This window comes from Ictidomys tridecemlineatus, chromosome 10 (genome assembly GCF_052094955.1).
Source record: "Ictidomys tridecemlineatus isolate mIctTri1 chromosome 10, mIctTri1.hap1, whole genome shotgun sequence".
NCBI lineage: Eukaryota > Metazoa > Chordata > Mammalia > Rodentia > Sciuridae > Ictidomys > Ictidomys tridecemlineatus.
In genome coordinates this window covers 133,575,661-133,593,756 of record NC_135486.1, presented here as the reverse complement: position 1 = coordinate 133,593,756, position 18,096 = coordinate 133,575,661, and the positions used below count along the sequence as shown (strand labels likewise).

General features: G+C 40.5%; 1 protein-coding gene across 2 annotated transcripts; it reads left to right on the top strand.

The window, feature by feature from the left end:
- The first annotated feature begins 28 nt into the window (after positions 1 to 28).
- On the top strand, positions 29 to 13,388 carry LOC101971213 (uncharacterized). Of its 2 annotated transcripts, none has more exons than XM_078024327.1 (2): positions 29 to 1,598; positions 11,629 to 13,388. In XM_078024327.1, the coding sequence occupies exon 1, from the start codon at positions 228 to 230 to the stop codon at positions 1,548 to 1,550; it is 1,323 nt and encodes a 440-aa protein (XP_077880453.1). In that variant the 5' UTR covers positions 29 to 227; the 3' UTR covers positions 1,551 to 1,598; positions 11,629 to 13,388. The 2 variants fall into 2 exon arrangements, with proteins under 2 accessions (XP_077880453.1, XP_005323959.2); XM_005323902.5 differs by lacking the exon at positions 11,629 to 13,388 and adding an exon at positions 5,587 to 5,822 and having other exon boundaries at positions 30 to 1,598.
- Positions 13,389 to 18,096: the final 4,708 nt, after the last annotated feature.

Genomic DNA, 18,096 nt, shown 5'->3' with positions numbered 1-18,096 from the left:
GGGTGGTGGTGCGTACTGCGCAGGCGCACATCGCCGGGTCCAGCTTTCCGTTCTCGGGCCGGGGCAACCTCACTTCCCCCTCTCGCCCCGCCCCTTGCGTTGCCATGGGGATCTAGCGGCCGAAGCCGGCCCGTGGCGGCGCCGCTGGCCCGCCTGGTGTAACTTTTGCGGACGTCGCGGCGGCGACCGTGGGAACCCATCGAGAGTTTCCGAGTAACACCGTCGGGATGACGGGGAAGCGGTCGGGCCTGGGCCGTTGCCGGCATTTCTTCTGGCTGGGCGTCCTCTTCGACACCGTGGGCGTGGCGGTGCTCTTCACCGGCGTCTTCGCCGACCTGCTCTTCTACGACATGCTGCTCTACCTGGGCTCCATCATCATCTTCTTCAGTCTCCTCTGGTGGGTCTCCTGGTACACCGGCAACATCGAACTGGCCTCCGAGGACCCCGTGCCCAAGGCCGCGCGGTCCGGGTCGGGCTCCGTGGTGGAATCGTTGCGCCGGAGCGTCAGCATCCGCTTCTCCCAGACCTTCGAGAGCTTCTCCCAGGCCCTGGAGCTGCTGCGGCGGCGCCGGAGGGGGCGCTGGCCCAGGTTGAACTTGGGGAGTGGCTCCCAGATGTTGGTGGTCCCCGGCTCGCCGGCCTGGGGGAGGAAGGACCCAGAGTGGCGGCTGCGCGTCGCGGACGTCAGCCAAGGGGATCTGGGCCCCTTGCCTGAAGGTGACGGAAGTCCCGAGGCAGCTGGCTCCTCGGGGCTTCCAGCTGCGGGGAGGACCCATCTGGAGCGGCCTGTGTTCCCCGTGGAATCCATAGAACTGCGGCCGCCTTTTCCCGTCCTGCCCTCCAGGAGCCAGCCTGTGGTTTCCTTGGTCTCGACTCTTCAGCCTTGCGCCCTTCCTGCTTCTAAGAGCGAGTTCGTCGTTTCCTTGACCTCTGGAGGCCAGCCTCCAGATGCCCTCCCCTTGACGAGCCAGCCAGGAGCCCCTGTGGTCGCCAAGAGCCATCCACCGGTGCCTGGGTTCTCTCAGGGCCCCTTCCAGGTCCCGGTGGCTGCTGAAAGCCACCTTCTGGTACCTGTGGCCTCTCAGAGCCAGGATCTCCCTCCGTCCCGTCAAACTCGGCCTTTCAGTGTTGAGGATTCTGGAAGCCAGACTCTGACACCCCGGGCCTCTGAAATGCCACTTGCGTCTACCCAGTCTTTTCAGAACGCGGACCTACAGTCCCGTCCCAGTATCGAGGACTTTGTGATCGTTTATCGGTCGCACCAGTTCTCCAGCACGGTAGTCCCGATTTCTGCAAGTCAGTCTTCAGCTCTCATGGAGATTTCTAAGAAGATAGTGGCTCAGGTTTTTGAAAGTCTGCAACTACCCCAGAAACTGTCTCAGGAGTTCCCTGACACTATGTCACCTGTTCCTGAGGCTGCAGGTCCAGCCGCTGAGTCCAAGCAGTCTCTCCCGACTCACAGCGCAGGTCCAGCCGCAGAGTCCCGGCAGTCTCTCTCCACTGACAGCAGTTTAGCTCTGGGGGCAGCAAAGAAAAGTCACCCTTTTTAGTAGGGACCAGACCTCAGCCATTTGACTGGCTGCACAGGCCTCTGCCAAGTAAGTGCGTTTGGACCAGGTTGTCTCTTAACAAAGTTAGTGGAAGTGAAGTGCTTTTGGCCTTCATGGGTTAGTCATTTTGAATATTGATAGTATTTTTGTTGTTGTTATTGTTCTCCCCTCCCCCCCCTACACACACACTTTGGGTACTGGGATTGAAGCCAGCACTAGTGTTCTGAGTGGTTTTGCCCACTCAACCAGATAAGGACATCACTTCCTTCTTTTAGGCTTAGAGAGAGTACCAGTTACATTCTTTTGGGAGCAATAGGGTCTGGCGGTGGGTGGGAGATTTCGGTTCTGCAAGGTTTCTGGAACAAGAAGGTTTAAGGTGGTACAGGACACATTAAATGACGTTGAATCCTAGGGTAGGGAAGTTATTCATTTTTTTCAGTCCTTTTGCTTTTAACAGGGACGCTTACTAAGTTTGGTTGTAATGCTCTTTGAACACCTCAGTAATGCTTCCGTGGGCAAAGACTGCATACAGCTAGAATTTAGTAATTATGCTCACAAACATCTAAGTGATACTGGATTTCTGTTTACAACAGGAATGGATGCTTTTTGAAATACATTGATTTAAGTAAAAACTATTTAACATGAATCATTTTAAAGGTAAGAGTTAATTGTACAAGGGAAACTTCACATATTCTGAAGTTTGGAAAACACTTGGCAGTTTGTACTATCACATGAGCTTTCTACTAAACTACAATCCTTGTTGCTACCCTGCTTAGTGAATTTATGGGTAAGGTTGTTGAAGTCAAATTCCATTTACCTTCCCAACCCCTTATCAATTAGAAAGGTAGGAAGAGCCTGTGAAGGTTAGAACTGGTGACTTTCCTTCCCTTTGGATTAAGTGTTTCATAATGGTATACTCTGCTTGAGTTTCCTGGTCTTTCTGTCTCCACTTTCTTGCAAAAGTTAACTGCTCTAGGGTATAGGGCAGAGCAGAAACGTGTGATCCTTGTTGTCTAAACCTACAGACATGCTAAACATATCATTCAGGAAGATGTTCCTCCTTAGTTCATATTATTGATTTTATTCCAGTAAGGAAAACAACTGAATATGAGGTGGAAGTCATACTCCTTATTTCCTTAAATTTTTTTCCAATTCCCCTTTAAGAGAATGTACATATAAGATATATATTCTGTAGGTGATCTTTAGAGGAAAAGCATTTTGGCTATTTTTTTTTGGCTAGTTTTGTATAATTTGAACACTTGGATTATAACATGAATACAATCAGAGACCTATATTTATCTAATCAAAAGAAAAAAAAGGTGGAAGGTGGCTAGGGATGTAGCTCAGTGGTAGAATGTTTGTCTAGCATACTTAAAGCCCTGGACTCAATCCATAGCACCACAAAAACTAAAACAAAACCACAAACCTGCTATCCAAGCTACTTAGGAGGCTGAGGCGGGAGGATCACAAGTTTGAGACCAACTTGGGCAACTTGGCAAGATCCTGTACTCGCCAAAACAGATAGAGGTCAATGGTAGAAGCTTGCTTACTATGTGGGAGTACCTGGGTTCAATCCCCAGCACTGCAAATTAAAAAAAAAGAAGTAAACCACAATCCCAGAAGGAAAGGACTTAGTCTTAGTGTTACTGGAAGAGGGCACTCTCCTGTTCAAAAACGTTAGTCTTTCAAATAATTTATATGATTGAAGTAATTCTTCATGCAAGTCTTAGAGACTTGAACACTTACTAAGTGACAGGAACAAGATAAACAAGGATGAAAGAATGCAGATCTTGTTATGGGAAAGCTTTGTGGTCTTTGTTCTCAGAATCAAAGAAATAACTAACCAGTATTATAGCTATGGAAGGAGGAGGGGGGTAGGCTCCTTTGCAGAACAATGAAAAGAATTATCTTTTTGACAGAAAGAGTCATGCAGGGCCCTTGAAGTAATTAATTCATTGATGAGGCATTTATTTAGGCTCTAGGGATTCAGAGCTACATACAAGCACTCATGATCTATCAAGGGAGACAGATACAGTGCTTTGAGAATTCAAACGCAGCTGAGTGGAGAATGTCTGAAAACCTTGAAGTTCATTGGATGAAGATGAGCAAGAACATTCCTTGAGAAGGGAAAAGCATCAGGAAAAAGGCACAGGTGTCTATAGTCTGTTGGGAACACATCTAGGAAAGAATAGCCTGACTCTAGTTCAGGATGAGTGAGACAGGAGGTGGAGAGAGAGAAATGACTACGGAGTGTCTGAAGGTGAAGTTAAGGAGATAAAATGGGGCTGGATGGTAAAGCGTCTTTCCAGAGAATATTATTAATCTCATAAGTATTTGGGAAGCCTTTGAAGGCTTTTTAAGCAGGGTTCAATTCATAATTTCACTTCTTCTTGTGGCCTACATTGTAAAGTAATGGCAACAGACCAATAAGAGAGATTGCTAAAGTCTCTTATATTTATTGCCTGAAAACAGACCTCTTTGGTACTAACAGTAGTTTCTAGCCCAAGTGTGGGCTCCACGGGATTCATCTTGTAGAACACTTTCAGGTGTTTATTTTTTTGTACTTAATATTTTTTTCTTTAGAGATGACATTATGTGAATAAACACCAAGTCTATAACACGTTTCTATATGTTGGTGGTCAAGTAAGTACTTACCTAAAATGGGGATCCATAGATTTTTTTTTTCTATAAAGGCCAAGCTTACAAGTATTTCAGATTTTGTGAATCAAAAAGCAAAATTGGGAGTGTTATATGGCTATTCTGATTGTATCATTTGGAGGCATTCACCAGCCAAGAATAACTGGCTCAAGGGAGACAGGACCTGGAGGATTAGACCTCTCACCAACACTGGTGCTTTTTCGTTCTGCCTCAGTGACACCCAGATCTGGGCCCTCCATTTTTCTAGCTTGGTTTGCTGGCCTGAGAAAAGGTGAATTGCCGAGACTCTGACCCCCAGATTTAGAGACCACCTTTTATGCCTGGTACCTGCCATCATAAGAGTCCCTCAGATACAGGGCTGCCCAGATCCTAGGATCTTGAAAGGCAGGCCCTGAGAATGCTTAGCTTGAAACTGATGCCCCAGCTTGTCATTTTTTTTTTCTCCCTGTAGTTCTTTGAGTCAAATCCAGGGCTCTGCACATGCTAGGCAAGCACTCCACCGCTAGCTACATCTCCAGCCCCCAACTTGGTCTTTGAGGCTCATATTGAAGGTCCACAGTGAAACAAAACCTTGGGGTGGGGAGGGGTGCCACCAGTATCTATTGAATAGAGGTGCTGGCAAACATCAGTGCACAGAATACCCCACAACTTACCTGGCCAAAACCTGCTTGGCATGAAGCTGAGAAACCCTAATCTACAATAATGAAAGATTGCTCTATTTTTTTGGGGTTACTCTTTTTTTTTTTTAATTATTTTTTTTTTTTTAAGAAGAGAGAGACAGAGAGAGAGAGAGAATTTTTAATATTTATTTTTTAGTTTTCGGCGGACACAACATCTTTGTTTATATGTGTTGCTGAGGATCGAACCCGGGCCGAACGCATGCCAGGCAAGCATGCTACCGCCTGAGCCACATCCCCAGCCCCTCTTGGGTTACTCTTAAAAAAAAAAATCTTGTTCCTCAGGTGACTCATTACCTCTTAGATAGTAATGGTATTTTCTCTAGTAGACCATGAGAATCTTATTCATCTTTGTATCCCCAATTGTGTTATTTTTTAGTCAACACACACACACATGAAGCATTTAAAAATAATAACTGTTGGTTGTTTATAATACATTACACATGATACTAAGTGATCTATGGGCATTTTATCATCACTACAATTAAGAGTTAGGCACCACTATTACCGCCTTTCCAAGCTTTGATATTAGCAGGTTAGGTAATATAATCTATAGAATCTAGATAACCTATCCTCTACTTCACTATTTAAAACTCTACTGGTAGAGAGTGAGACTTAGCAACTCCCTAATTTCCTTGTTCATTCCAGATTGTCATGTTTATAAATATCACCTCAAATAAAAATTGCTTTTTTCTTTCCAGAACTGACCAATGTTTCTACAGATTTAGCTGCCAACTTTATAAAAGCAACAGTACTTAGTCTAAATCTCGTTTTGGAAACTTCAATGTGGAGTCCTGACCCATCTCAGATCATAGACTGCCTGTGCCAAGTACACCTGTTTCAGTGTTGGGGACAGTTTTCTAACTTTGGAGAATAAAGTTATTTATTGCCAGAATTGTAAGCCTTAAATAATTAAATAATTTGCTATTCCAAACAAGCTTGTTGTTTTTTTTTTTTTTTAATAAGTTGGGTTTTTTTTTTCTTTTAAGTTGGGTTGCTAGGGGCTGGGGCTGGGGATGGGAAGTTGTTTAATGGGTATAGAGTTTTAGTTTTACAAGATGAAAAAGTTCCAGAAATGATGGTTGTGTTGGTTGCACAACAACGTGAATGAGCTTAACAGTACTGGGTTCAATCCCCAGTACCCCCTTCCAAAAAAAGAAAAAAAAAAAGAAAGTAAAGTTCCCATAGAAATGGACATTAAAAATTCTACTCCTTGTACTTAAGGATACTTTGTGACCTCATTAGGAAATAGCTATCAGAAAAGGTTAACACATTTAATGTGTTATAATATCCTACCATGTAGATGTGGATGCCCACAGATTGAGTTTCCCTTTTCCCCAAGGATTTAAAATCTGATTTCATTGCCTATTTTATTTAATTTTTTGCAGCTAGGGATCAGACCCAGGGCCTCTTACCTGCTAGGAAAGTGCTCTCCCACTATACTATACCCCCGATTTCTTCCTTTTTTGATACTAGGGGTTGAACCCAGTGGTACTTTGCCATGGAGCTACATCCCCAGACTTTTTATTTTTTAAGACAGAATCTTGCTAAATTGCTTAGGGCCTTAATAAGTTGCTGAGGCTGACCTCAAACTGTGATCCTCCTGTCTCAGCCTTCACAGCCTCTGATTACAGCCTGCACCATCACACCCAGCCTGACTGCATATTTTAATGATACTCTAATAATATTAATTTAGAATCCTCCTATGGATTACTTGTGTAAGAATGCTCTAATATAGTTTCCTTTTAAAATTTCTAGTTATAGGCAAAAGTGGGGTTTCTGTTGTTTTGAGGTAAGGGCTTGCTGTGTTGTACAGGGGACCTCAAGACTCCTGGGTTCAAGTGATGCTCCTACTTCAGCCTCATGAACAGCTGTGACAATAGGTACCTATCACCATACTGGCCTAAAAGTGGGTTTTTTTAATGGGACAATATTTTGAATGGAAATTTCTAAAAATTTTAAATATTTTTATAAAAAATTAACTCCTGCTAGGTCCAACAGTAGCTCATGCCTCTAATTCCAGTAATTGGTGAGGCTGAGGCAGGAAAATTGGCATATTTGAGGCCAGCCTCAGCAACTTAGTGAGACCCTGTCTCAAAATATAAAATAAAAAGGGCCGAGGAACATCCTAGGTGTGCAAATCCCAGCAGCCCCCAAATAATACTAATAATAAGCTTAATGAAATAAGTCAGTCACTAGGTCAGAGCTGGGAGTGAAACTTGGTGATAAGGTCCTGGATTTGATCCCTAGCACCTTAAAAAAAAAAAAGACAAAAGATTTATAATTCCACTGATATGAGGTACCTAAAGTGATCAAATTCTAGAGACAAAGTAGAAAAGCGGTTGTTTAATGGGTGTAGAGTTTTAGTTTCACAAGGTGAAAAAGTTCCAGAAATGGATGGTCGTGTTGGTTGCACAACAATGTGAATGAGCTTAACAGTACCAAATTGTGTACTTAAAAATGATTAAGATAGAGGCTGGGGCCGTAGCTCAGTGGCAGAGCGCTTGCCTAGCATGTCTGAGGCACTGGGTTCGATCCTTAGCACCACATAAAAAGAAACACAAAATACATGCATGCTGGGCTGGGGTTGTGACTCAGTGGTAGAGCACTTACCAAGCACGTGTGAGGCACTGGGTTTGATTCTCAGCACTGCATATAAATAAGTAAATAAAATAAAGGTCCATGAACAACCAAAAAATTTTTTCAAATAAATAAAGGCATGCTGTTCATCTACAACTACAAAAATTACATATATATATATATATATATATATATATATATATATATGTAAGATATTAAAAAAATTTTTTGGTACCTGGAATTGAATCCAGGAGTACTTAACCATTGAACTATATCCCCAGCTCTTTCTGTTTTTAATTTTGAGACGGGGTCTTGCTAAGTTGTTTAGGCTGGCCTCAAACTTGTGATCCTCTGAGTAGCTGGGATTACAGGTGTTTACCATTGCACCCAGCTAAGATGGTAAATTTTATGTTATGTGTATTTTACACAAAAAAATGGGTGAAAACAGTAATTGATTAGCCATATAACAGAAATTTCTTTTTTGAGGGGAGGTACTAGGGATTAAATCCATGAATGCTTAACTACTGAGCTACATTCCCAGTCCGTTTTGTTTTATTTTGAGACAGGGTCTTTTTAAGTTGCTGAGGCTGGCTTTGAACTTGTGATCACCTGCTTCAGCCTCCCAAATCACTGGATTACAGATGTGTACCACTGCACCTGCAAACATTTCTTTTTAAGTAATTTATATATGCCACAATGGAGTGCAAGTGCGTGTGCGTGTATATATATCTCACCAGCTAAACACAGTTTATTTGATGACTCCAAAAGTACATTTAGGAACTTAGAGAAAAGTATTTAATGTATTATAGAACCGAGGACATTATAGAGGGTGTTCTCATGAATCTGTAGGGAAAATCTTTTATTGTACAATGGCCACTCAGTAAATAGTAAGATTGGATTTATCTTGGGTAAATAGTGGTGGTTCTTAAGAACTGTGATTAGTGAGCCTCAGGTGCCCCCTCAGTGTGCCTAGAAGAAGAAAATGATCACCTTGACAGAAAAATAAAAACAACTTAAATCTTAATGGGCTTTTCCCAATTTTAAAATAAAAATTTAAAATGTAATTCGTTTTTGGCAGAATTGGGTATCAAAGCCAGGACCTCACACATGCTAGGCAAGTGCTCTACCACTGAGCTACATCCCTAACCCTTTTAATTTTTATTATGAGACAGGGTCTCACTATGTTGCCCAGGCCTCTAATTTATAATCCTCCTGATTCTGCCTCCCAAGAAGCTGATACTGTAGGTATGCATCACTGTACCTAGCTGGAAATAGAATTCTTTGACTAGGTAATGCATTTCCATATTACAATATTCAGAGTCTGAAGTTATAACATGGTACCATGTTAGAGCATGAGGTCCTAGATTTAGTTCCCAGTACTAATAAGATGCAGGGCTGAGGACATAGCTCAGTGGTAGAGCACTTGACTAGCATGTGAGAGGTTAAAATTAAAAAACTTCCCAAAGCATAAAATGGTACACAGAGAAGTCTTCCTCCAACTCTCCTTCTGTCTTAGCAAAGTTCTACTGACAGGTATTAAATGTTATTAGTGTCAAGACTTTTCATATAAACTTGATGAATATATATCATGTAATTTAGTATAATATATATTATTCAAAATATATGAGATGCTAGTCTTTACATACTCTGCAGCACCCTAACTTTTTTTGCTTAAGATTTATTCTGGAAGCTGGGCATGGTGGTACACATCTGTAATCCCAGCCTTTCGGGAGACTGAGGCAGGAGGATTATGAGTTCAAAGCCAGCTTTGGCAAAAAACAAGGTGCTAAGCAATTCAGTGAGACCCTGACTCTACTAAAATACAAAATAGGGCTGGGGATGTGGCTCAGTGGTTGAATGCTCCAACAATCCCTGGTACCCATCCCCCCAAAAAAGATTTATTTTGGAGATCTTAGTAGATGTATCATAATTAATTAGACCTGTTTCATATTGATGTCCATTTTGATTGTTTTCAATCTAATAAATGTCTTTAAGCAACAATAAGTATGAACATTGGTCAAGTGCTAATGATTGCCCATGGACTGACTTTAAGACACTCAAAGGATGCAGCAGGTATGACAGGCCTGTAATCCCAGCGACTTGGGAGGCTGAGGTAGGAGGATCACAAGTTCAAAGCCAATTTCAGCAACTTAGTGAGGCCCTGTTCCAAAATAAAAAGGGCTGGGATATAGCTCTGTGGTAAAGTGGCCTTGGGCCTTGGGTTCAATCCCTGGCACCGTTACACTGCTGCACCTGCCACCCCACCCTAAAAAAACCCTAAACTAACAAAAATTGTAAGTTGCCTAAATCCATATAACTAGTTAGTTGCAGAGGCTAGAATAAAATCTGAAAGAAATGAGTTTTGAATTTTATTTCCAACAAATCATTGTAATTATCATTTCACTATATTATAATCACCTTTGAGAAAATGATAGGTGGGCTGGGTGTAGTGACACTCACCTATAATACCAACTACTTGGGGAGACTGAAGCAGGGGGAATCTCAAGTTTGAGGCCAGCCTCAGCAATTTACTGAGACCCTCAGTAACTTAATAAAACCCTGTCTCAAATATAAAATTGGGGATATAACACCCCTGGTTCAATACTCAGTAACCCTCCTCATCCACAATAGGGTACTATGCATAATCTATACCTTTTCCTGTCCACTTTCAGGTTTCTTTAAGATAGTTAATGTGCAAATTAAAATCTGATTTTACAAGTTTATAAAATCCTTGAAGTCTGGAATCATCCCTCTTTTTTGCTTCTCTCACAGGATATGTAAAACATAAGTATTTTGGACTTAGTTTTATTCTTCTACTAATTAAGGTCATACTTAACATTAGCCTGAATAAGAATCTATGTTCTGGGGCTGGGGATGCGGCTCAAGCGGTAGCACGCTCGCCTGGCATTTGTGCGGCCCAGGTTCGATCCTCAGCACCACATAGAAACAAAGATGTTGTGTCCACCAAAAACTAAAAAATAAATGTTAAAATTCTCTTAAAAAAAAAAAAAAGAATCTATGTTCTGTTCAACCCTGTTCTAAGCATTTGATTTGCTTTCTTTGTCATAGTCAAAACAAAATTGTGAAAAGGCTAGGGGTGGTGACCGTGTTAAAACAAAATAACAGAGCTCAGAGTCTCATTTTTATTTTTAGTCTTAACCAAGATTTTTAAAACCTGAGGGGCTGGGCTTGTAGCTCAGTGGTAGAGTACTTGCCTAGCAGATATGAAGTACTGGGTTCGATCTTTAGCACCACATAAAGATAAATAAATAAAATAAAGGTATATGTCCATCTACAACTAAAAAATATTAAAAACAAAATTTGATTTTCTGAAAGTGTCAAAATTAATTTTATATTTAATCTATACTATGTGCTGACTACTCTAGGGAACACAAAGATGATTTAATCTCCGTAAGAAATAATTTTCTTTTTTTTGGTTTTTACTATTACACAGAAGAAATTAAGGTTTTTGAGTTAAATAGTCCAAAACTAGATTATCAAGCCCTAAGTAATTAGGTATTGATTGCAATTTTTAAAATAAAAAGTTGAAAAAGTCACCAGAAGTGAACTATAATAGTGATGAGCAATTTATGAACTCTTTTTGTAAACATGTATTTTTTTTTTTTTTTTTTTTTTATTGATTGTTCAAAACATTACAGAGCTCAAGACATATCATCTTTCATACATTTGACTCAATTGGGTTTTGAACTCCCCAAATACATAATACAGACTCACTTCTGTTACATACTCACATTTTTACATAATGGCATATTAGTGACTGTTGTATTCTGCTACCTTTCCTATCCCCTACTATCCCCCCTAACATGTATTTTTTTTAATTGTAGGTAGACAACTACATTATTTTCGTGTAATGCTGAGGATGGAACCCAGTGCCTCACACTTGCTAGGCAAGTGCTCTCCCTCTGAGCCACAACCCCGCCCTATGAATTATTTTCTACAATATATCTGCTGTGATCTGAATGTATCGCCCAAAATTTATGTCAAAAGTTTAACCAAGGGCTGGGGCTGGGGCTCAGCGGTAGAGCGCTTACATCTCATGTGCAAGACTCTGGGTTCGATCCTCAGCACCACATAAAAATAAATAAAGTTATTGTGTCTAACTACAACTAAAAAATAATAATTTTTTTTTTTTTTTTAAAAAGTTTAATCAAGGGATCCTGCTGCCTTGGGCGCCCGCTACTTTGGAGTTCCCGTTGAGTTCTCGTGGGGTTCTGGAAGAATTGGCGAGCGGATTCCGGTGGAGGGAGTGTGTTCCTGGGAAGTGTATGTAGAGTGCCGGTGAGAGTTCAGTTCGGGAATAAAGAGTTGCTGTTGGCCCATACGGGGAAAGCCTGAAGCTTGGAGGGAGAACAGCAGCTGATTTGGATTCCAGAGAGACTAACTGAATCGATTTCTGCAGACCAAAAAGAAGATGACTTGGCTCAAATCCATAACAGCTGATATCCTTACATCTTCGACAGTGGTTCTTCCACACCTGGAGGCTAATGAATAATGAACACCATTAAAGCGTATTTCAAATGTAAAAAACTTTGGGGCTTGCTTGTGGGAATACCTTCAGACCCATTATGCAAGTTACAGGAAAAAGGATGGGATATCCAAAGAAGAGTCAAACCCAGGTGGTAACCAGGACACTTTTTTTTCAATATCTATTTTATTATTGCCTTTTCCCACATTATGAAGTTTTATTTTATTTTTTGAGCTCATACAGACCTAGGTTAATTTTTTTCTGATCAGTTCTATTTTTTTTTTTTTTAGAGAGAGATATTCCTGTACTCATGCACAGGTATGGAGGTGTTCAATTTTATTTATTTTTATTTTTATTTTTAATTTTTTGAGAGAGAATTTTTTAATATTTATTTTTTAGTTTTCGGCAGACACAACATCTTTGTTTGTATGTGGTGCTGAGGATCAAACCCGGGCCGCACGCCGCATGCCAGGCGAGCACGCTACTGCTTGAGCCACATCCCCAGCCCTCAGTTCTATTTTTTGACTGTGGAGTTTTTAAATATTGCAATGGAGATTTCACCTATGTAAAGCTACAAGGACTTTACTATTGTCTTATGTGTTGTATGTTATGTGTGCACACTTCTGTTTTGTGTTGTATGTCTGTATGTGCGTATGTCCATATATATGAGGAGTGCTCATGAAAAAATGGATCCGAATATTTTTTTTATTCACGTGATTTAAATGGTTTAATTTAAATTGGGTAAACAGCTGTTGAGGATTATTTTAATATGTGAACAAAAAAGGAGGTTAACAGATCTGTTTGTTTACTTTTACCTTTCCTTTTCATTATATTTAATAATTCTGTTCAGGATTATGTAAATTGTTTAGAAAATTGCTTTCTTTTAGTGCCTGCTGGAATGTTACATAATTTTTCTTAGCCATCATTGCCAGAATTCCTATCTGCCAAAGCCAATGTCTCGGCTTGGCACCAGAATCACGAGGCACTCACAGCTTTGTAGGTTCAAACAGCAATTCTTTATTCCAGCTCTCACACCACCTCCACACAGGTCCAGGGGCAAACGCGTTCTGCCGTCTCCCGCACCAACCACCTACTCCACGAGGCTCTCTCCAAATCCCATTTTAATCTCACGAGAACTCAACTGGAACAAGCAGCAGGAACACCCTAATCCCAGCAATAATCTTCAACCGCCAACTTCCCTAAAACCCATTATCTTAAACTGGCAACGCCTTAAACTCAAGGAGCCGGTTACTTCCTCAAACCTGATCAGCTCTAAACCCGGATCTGCCTAGGTCCTTGAGCAAGGTCACCTCATTAAAGCATGCATGCAATGTCCCATCAAATGTCCTCTAAGCAGCATGGGGTACGCTTGGCAAGGAAATTTCGATGCGTCATTCCTACTTGGTAATGGCCCTCAGCATCTCCCCCCTTCTGATTAATTAAACAACAAGCAATGCGGCTTAGGACCGTGCCTGGTAGGTTGTCCAATTCAACATATGGTTCTTACCCGTCATCGGATGAACTGACCTCTAGGCGTCAGTCCCCTGTCTTAGGTTGAATCCACTGCAATCAGATCAACCCGTCGCTGACTACCGGTCCAGCATTCAGCCATGCTTGTGGATAGGCCTAAGCACCAGTGGGGGGGTGAGGTTCTTGCCTCACCTCTGTTGGCCCCCAAATTTAACCTTGGTGCCAGTGGGGGGGTGAGGTTCTTGCCTCACCTCTGTTGGCCCCCAAATTTTAGACCATCACTAGTAGAAGGGAGGAAGATACAGAAATGCCACGACACCAAGCCAATTGACGGCTCCTTTGGAAAAATTGCATCACTGGTGACACCATCAGCAAAGATGTCAGCATTACCACAATTAACATGGGGTGCGCTGGCAAGGAAATTGCATCACTGGTGACACCATCAGCAAAAATATGCCAGCAGTACCACAATTCGCTGCACCAGACGATAGTTCACAATGCATGCAACTGATATATAGTCCAGGCAAGTTCTGCAGGCAGTTCAAATCGGAGGAGTCTATCAATATGTCCATTTCCTCCCAAAGTAAATCAAGTCCTTGATTGAGCATTACTTGTTGAGTTATATTCATTGATGCATCAGTTTATACAGTTTACTGTGGTAGCTATCATAGAAGCTGTAGTTTGGTTTTCTTAGTCTTCACCGGCACTGGGATGGAGATGGGAATTCTGGCAATGATGTTAAAGAGACATTATCCTGAACAGAATTATTAAATATAATGAAAAGGAAAAGTGAAAGTAAACAAACAGATCTGTTAATCACCTTTAAAAACAATAGTAAGCAAACAGATCTATTAACCACCCTTGAAAACAATCATTAACAGCTGTTTACCTAATTAGATTAAACCACTTAAATCACGTGAATAAAAAAAAAAAAAAATTCGGATCCATTTTTTCATGAGCGCTCCTCATATAAAAATATGGACATACACACATACTGACATGCAACACAAAACAGGGCACACATAACATACAACATACAAGACAATAATAACGGCCTTGTAGCTTTACCTAGGTAAAATCTCCATTGCAATGTTTAAAAACTCCACAGTCAAAAAATAAAAAACAGTCAAAAAACAAAACTGATCAGAAAAACATTAACCTAGGTTTGTATGAGCTCAAAAAATAAAATAGAACTTTATGATGTGGGAAAAAGCAATAATAAAATAGATATTGAAAAAAGGCACCGTGGTTAATCACTGTCGCAGATGTAAGAATAGCCAAGCTGGAGCTCTGGATTTCAGCTGTTATGGATTTCAGTCAAATCATCTTCTTTTTCTGTAGAAATTGTTTTGGTTAACCTCTCTGGAATCCAAATCGGCTGCTGTTCTCCCTGTGGGAACACACAAACGGAACCCCGACTCCAGACAATAACTGGGTCGGGACCTTTCCATTGTCCTGTTAGAATATCTTTCCAAAGTACCTTAGGCTTATGTACATTTTTCGGATACATATGTCTTTCCGCAGCACTAAGTCCTGATGAATCCAAATTTAGAAAGTTTAGAGTAAAAAGGGTTATTTTAAGTTTATCTTTGGGGGATATATATACCCCTTTAAGATTCTTTTAAATATAAGTCTTTCAAAAGCATTCTGCCTTAGATTTTAGAATTACTTTAGTCCTTTTAATTTTTAGATGTGGTTTTAAACCATAGTTGTCTTAGCCTTTTGTATTTTCTATCTGAAATACCTTTACTTGACATTTTCAACCATTTTCTATCTTATTTCTATCTTCTAGTTTTCTACTAAGGTTTTTATATTTACCCTTAGTAGCTTTTTTTCTCTCCTAGTTTTCTTATTTTGTGGGTTTAAAATTCTTATCTTTCTACATCTTTTTATCTTCCTATATCTTTTTTATCTTTCTACATCTTTTCTCTCTCTCTTTTTTTACCTTCCTGTACTTCTGTTTTTGAAGTTTTCCAGTTCAAATTTTTAATCTTCTTTATCTAAATCTTTTATCTTATTATCTTCCCATTTTCATGGGTTATATTTTTTTTCTCCGTCATGAAGGCATCTTAACCACCTTCAATTTAACCTTTTAAAGCCTTTTGCAACTTATTTAGACATTTTACAACCTTTTACTTTACCACACAAAGATTATCTCATCTCCCTCTTTTTGGTTTAATAAGTACATTTTAATAGTTTGATGAGTAAAGCAATCTTTTTTCCGCCATGAAGGTATCTCAACCACCTTCAATTTAACCTTTAAAGCCTTTCAATTATCATCTATACTGTACTTTTAAATGTACTTTTTCTCCACCTACAGCTTCACTCTTTTAAACGAGGCTTAGATTCTGTTTAAATCGCTTAATGTTAGTTTACATGGCTGCCCTTCAACCAAAGGCTTTTTACTCCATTAAGAAGCTTTGTCTCAATCTGCCATGTACAAATACCTTTTTCTTCTTTCTTCCTTTCTCAAGCTTATAAAGTAAGTCTAGTTTCCTCAAAATCTTTTTAAATGGCATATACAACTTTTTACTTTACCATACAGAGATTATCTCATCTAGAAACATTTATTTAACCTTTAACCTTTTATATTAAAATATATTTCCACATCTTGAACCTTTTTATATCCCTTTTTTAACCATTAACACTTTTTATAAATTCACATTCTGAAACAACCCTTATAAAATTACTCCACTTTAATAAGATGAAATACTTTTGTTTTCTAAGGTACTATTATACTGTAATTAAAACCCAACTGAAACTTCTTATACTCTCTGTATATAAATTATACATGATAGAATCTTAACACTTAGTAACCTTGTTTCAGCAAAGACACAGACCAAAGCAATTTATGAAAACACACATAATGTTTAAATATATTACCTTATGGAACTTAATAAGTAAAGAGTACTTGATTTCATATTTAGTGGTTGATATTTTAACACTTTAGCTTTGTAAATTAATCAGATATCTGTAAAAACCAAGATCTTAGACAAATGTAGTAAACAGAACTAGCAATCTCTTTCTTGTTGAAGAAAAATCCTTCTACAGGATACCATGATGGCCCCTTTGATATACTTAATAACTCGTCTTTAAAAAGCCATGGGCTACATTTTTGTATCATATCAACATATGCCCTAATTTTTCTTGGTCTTACTGGGGTGCCTCCTTCCTCTAACAATCTCTCTTCCTCGGAGGCGAAAAACTTCAAACCTTGAGTCAACCATTTTCCCCAGTTTGCCTGAGAAAGTTCTACGAACAGGCAACTTGAAATGAAAACAAAATAAATCAAAACAAGAACACGTTGTTTTTTGAAATGATCACCCATTTTTTTGCTCTCCTTCAGGATCGAGCAAATTCACTTACCCCTAAGCTTCAGACATCCCACGTACGGGCCACCAAAATGCCAAGGCCAATGTCTCGGCTTGGCACCAGAATCACGAGGCACTCACAGCTTTGTAGGTTCAAACAGCAATTCTTTATTCCAGCTCTCACACCACCTCCACACAGGTCCAGGGGCAAACGCGTTCTGCCGTCTCCCGCACCAACCACCTACTCCACGAGGCTCTCTCCAAATCCCATTTTAATCTCACGAGAACTCAACTGGAACAAGCAGCAGGAACACCCTAATCCCAGCAATAATCTTCAACCGCCAACTTCCCTAAAACCCATTATCTTAAACTGGCAACGCCTTAAACTCAAGGAGCCGGTTACTTCCTCAAACCTGATCAGCTCTAAACCCGGATCTGCCTAGGTCCTTGAGCAAGGTCACCTCATTAAAGCATGCATGCAATGTCCCATCAAATGTCCTCTAAGCAGCATGGGGTACGCTTGGCAAGGAAATTTCGATGCGTCATTCCTACTTGGTAATGGCCCTCAGCACCTATCTTCATCCCAGTGCTGGTGAAGACAAAGATAAAACCAAACTACAGCTTCTGCGATAGCTATCACAACAAATTGTATAAACTGATGCATCAATGAATAATAACTCAGCAAGTGATGCTCAATCAAGGAGTCAATTTACTTTGGGAGGAAATGGACATATTAATAGATTCCTCTGCTTTGAACTATTTGCAGAACTTGCCTGGACTATGTATCACTTGCATGCATTGTGAACTATCTGATGGTGCAGCGAATTGTGGTATTGCTGGGGTATCTTTGCTGATGGTGTCATTGGTGGTACAATTTTTCCAAAAAGAGCCTTCATTTGGCTTGGTGCCATGGCATTTTGCATCCTCCTCCCTTTCTGCTTATGATGGTCTAAAATTTGGGGGCCAACAGAGGTGAGGCAAAGAACCTCACCCCCCAACTGGCACCAAGGCCAAATTTGGGGGCCAACAGAGGTGAGGCAAAGAACCTCACCCTGCCACTGGTACCAAGGCCAAATTTGGGGGCCAACAGAGGTGAGGCAAAGAACCTCACCCCCACACACACACTGGTGCAAAGGCCTATCCACAAGTATGGCTGTATGCTGGACCGGTAGTCAGTGACGGGTAAGATCCAATTGCAGTGGTACCAACCCAAGACAGGAGGCTGATGCCTAGAGGTCAGCTCATCCGATGACAGGTAAGAACCATATATAGTATTGGACAACCTAACAGGCAGGGTCCCTAAGCCACATGCTTGTTGTTTAATTAAATAGAAGGGGGGAGATGTTGAGAGCCACAGTTTAGTC

Coding starts and splice junctions, on each gene's coding strand:
- LOC101971213 (XM_078024327.1), top strand. CDS start 228: ATGACGGGGAAGCGGTCGGGCCTGGGCCGTTGCCGGCATTTCTTCTGG.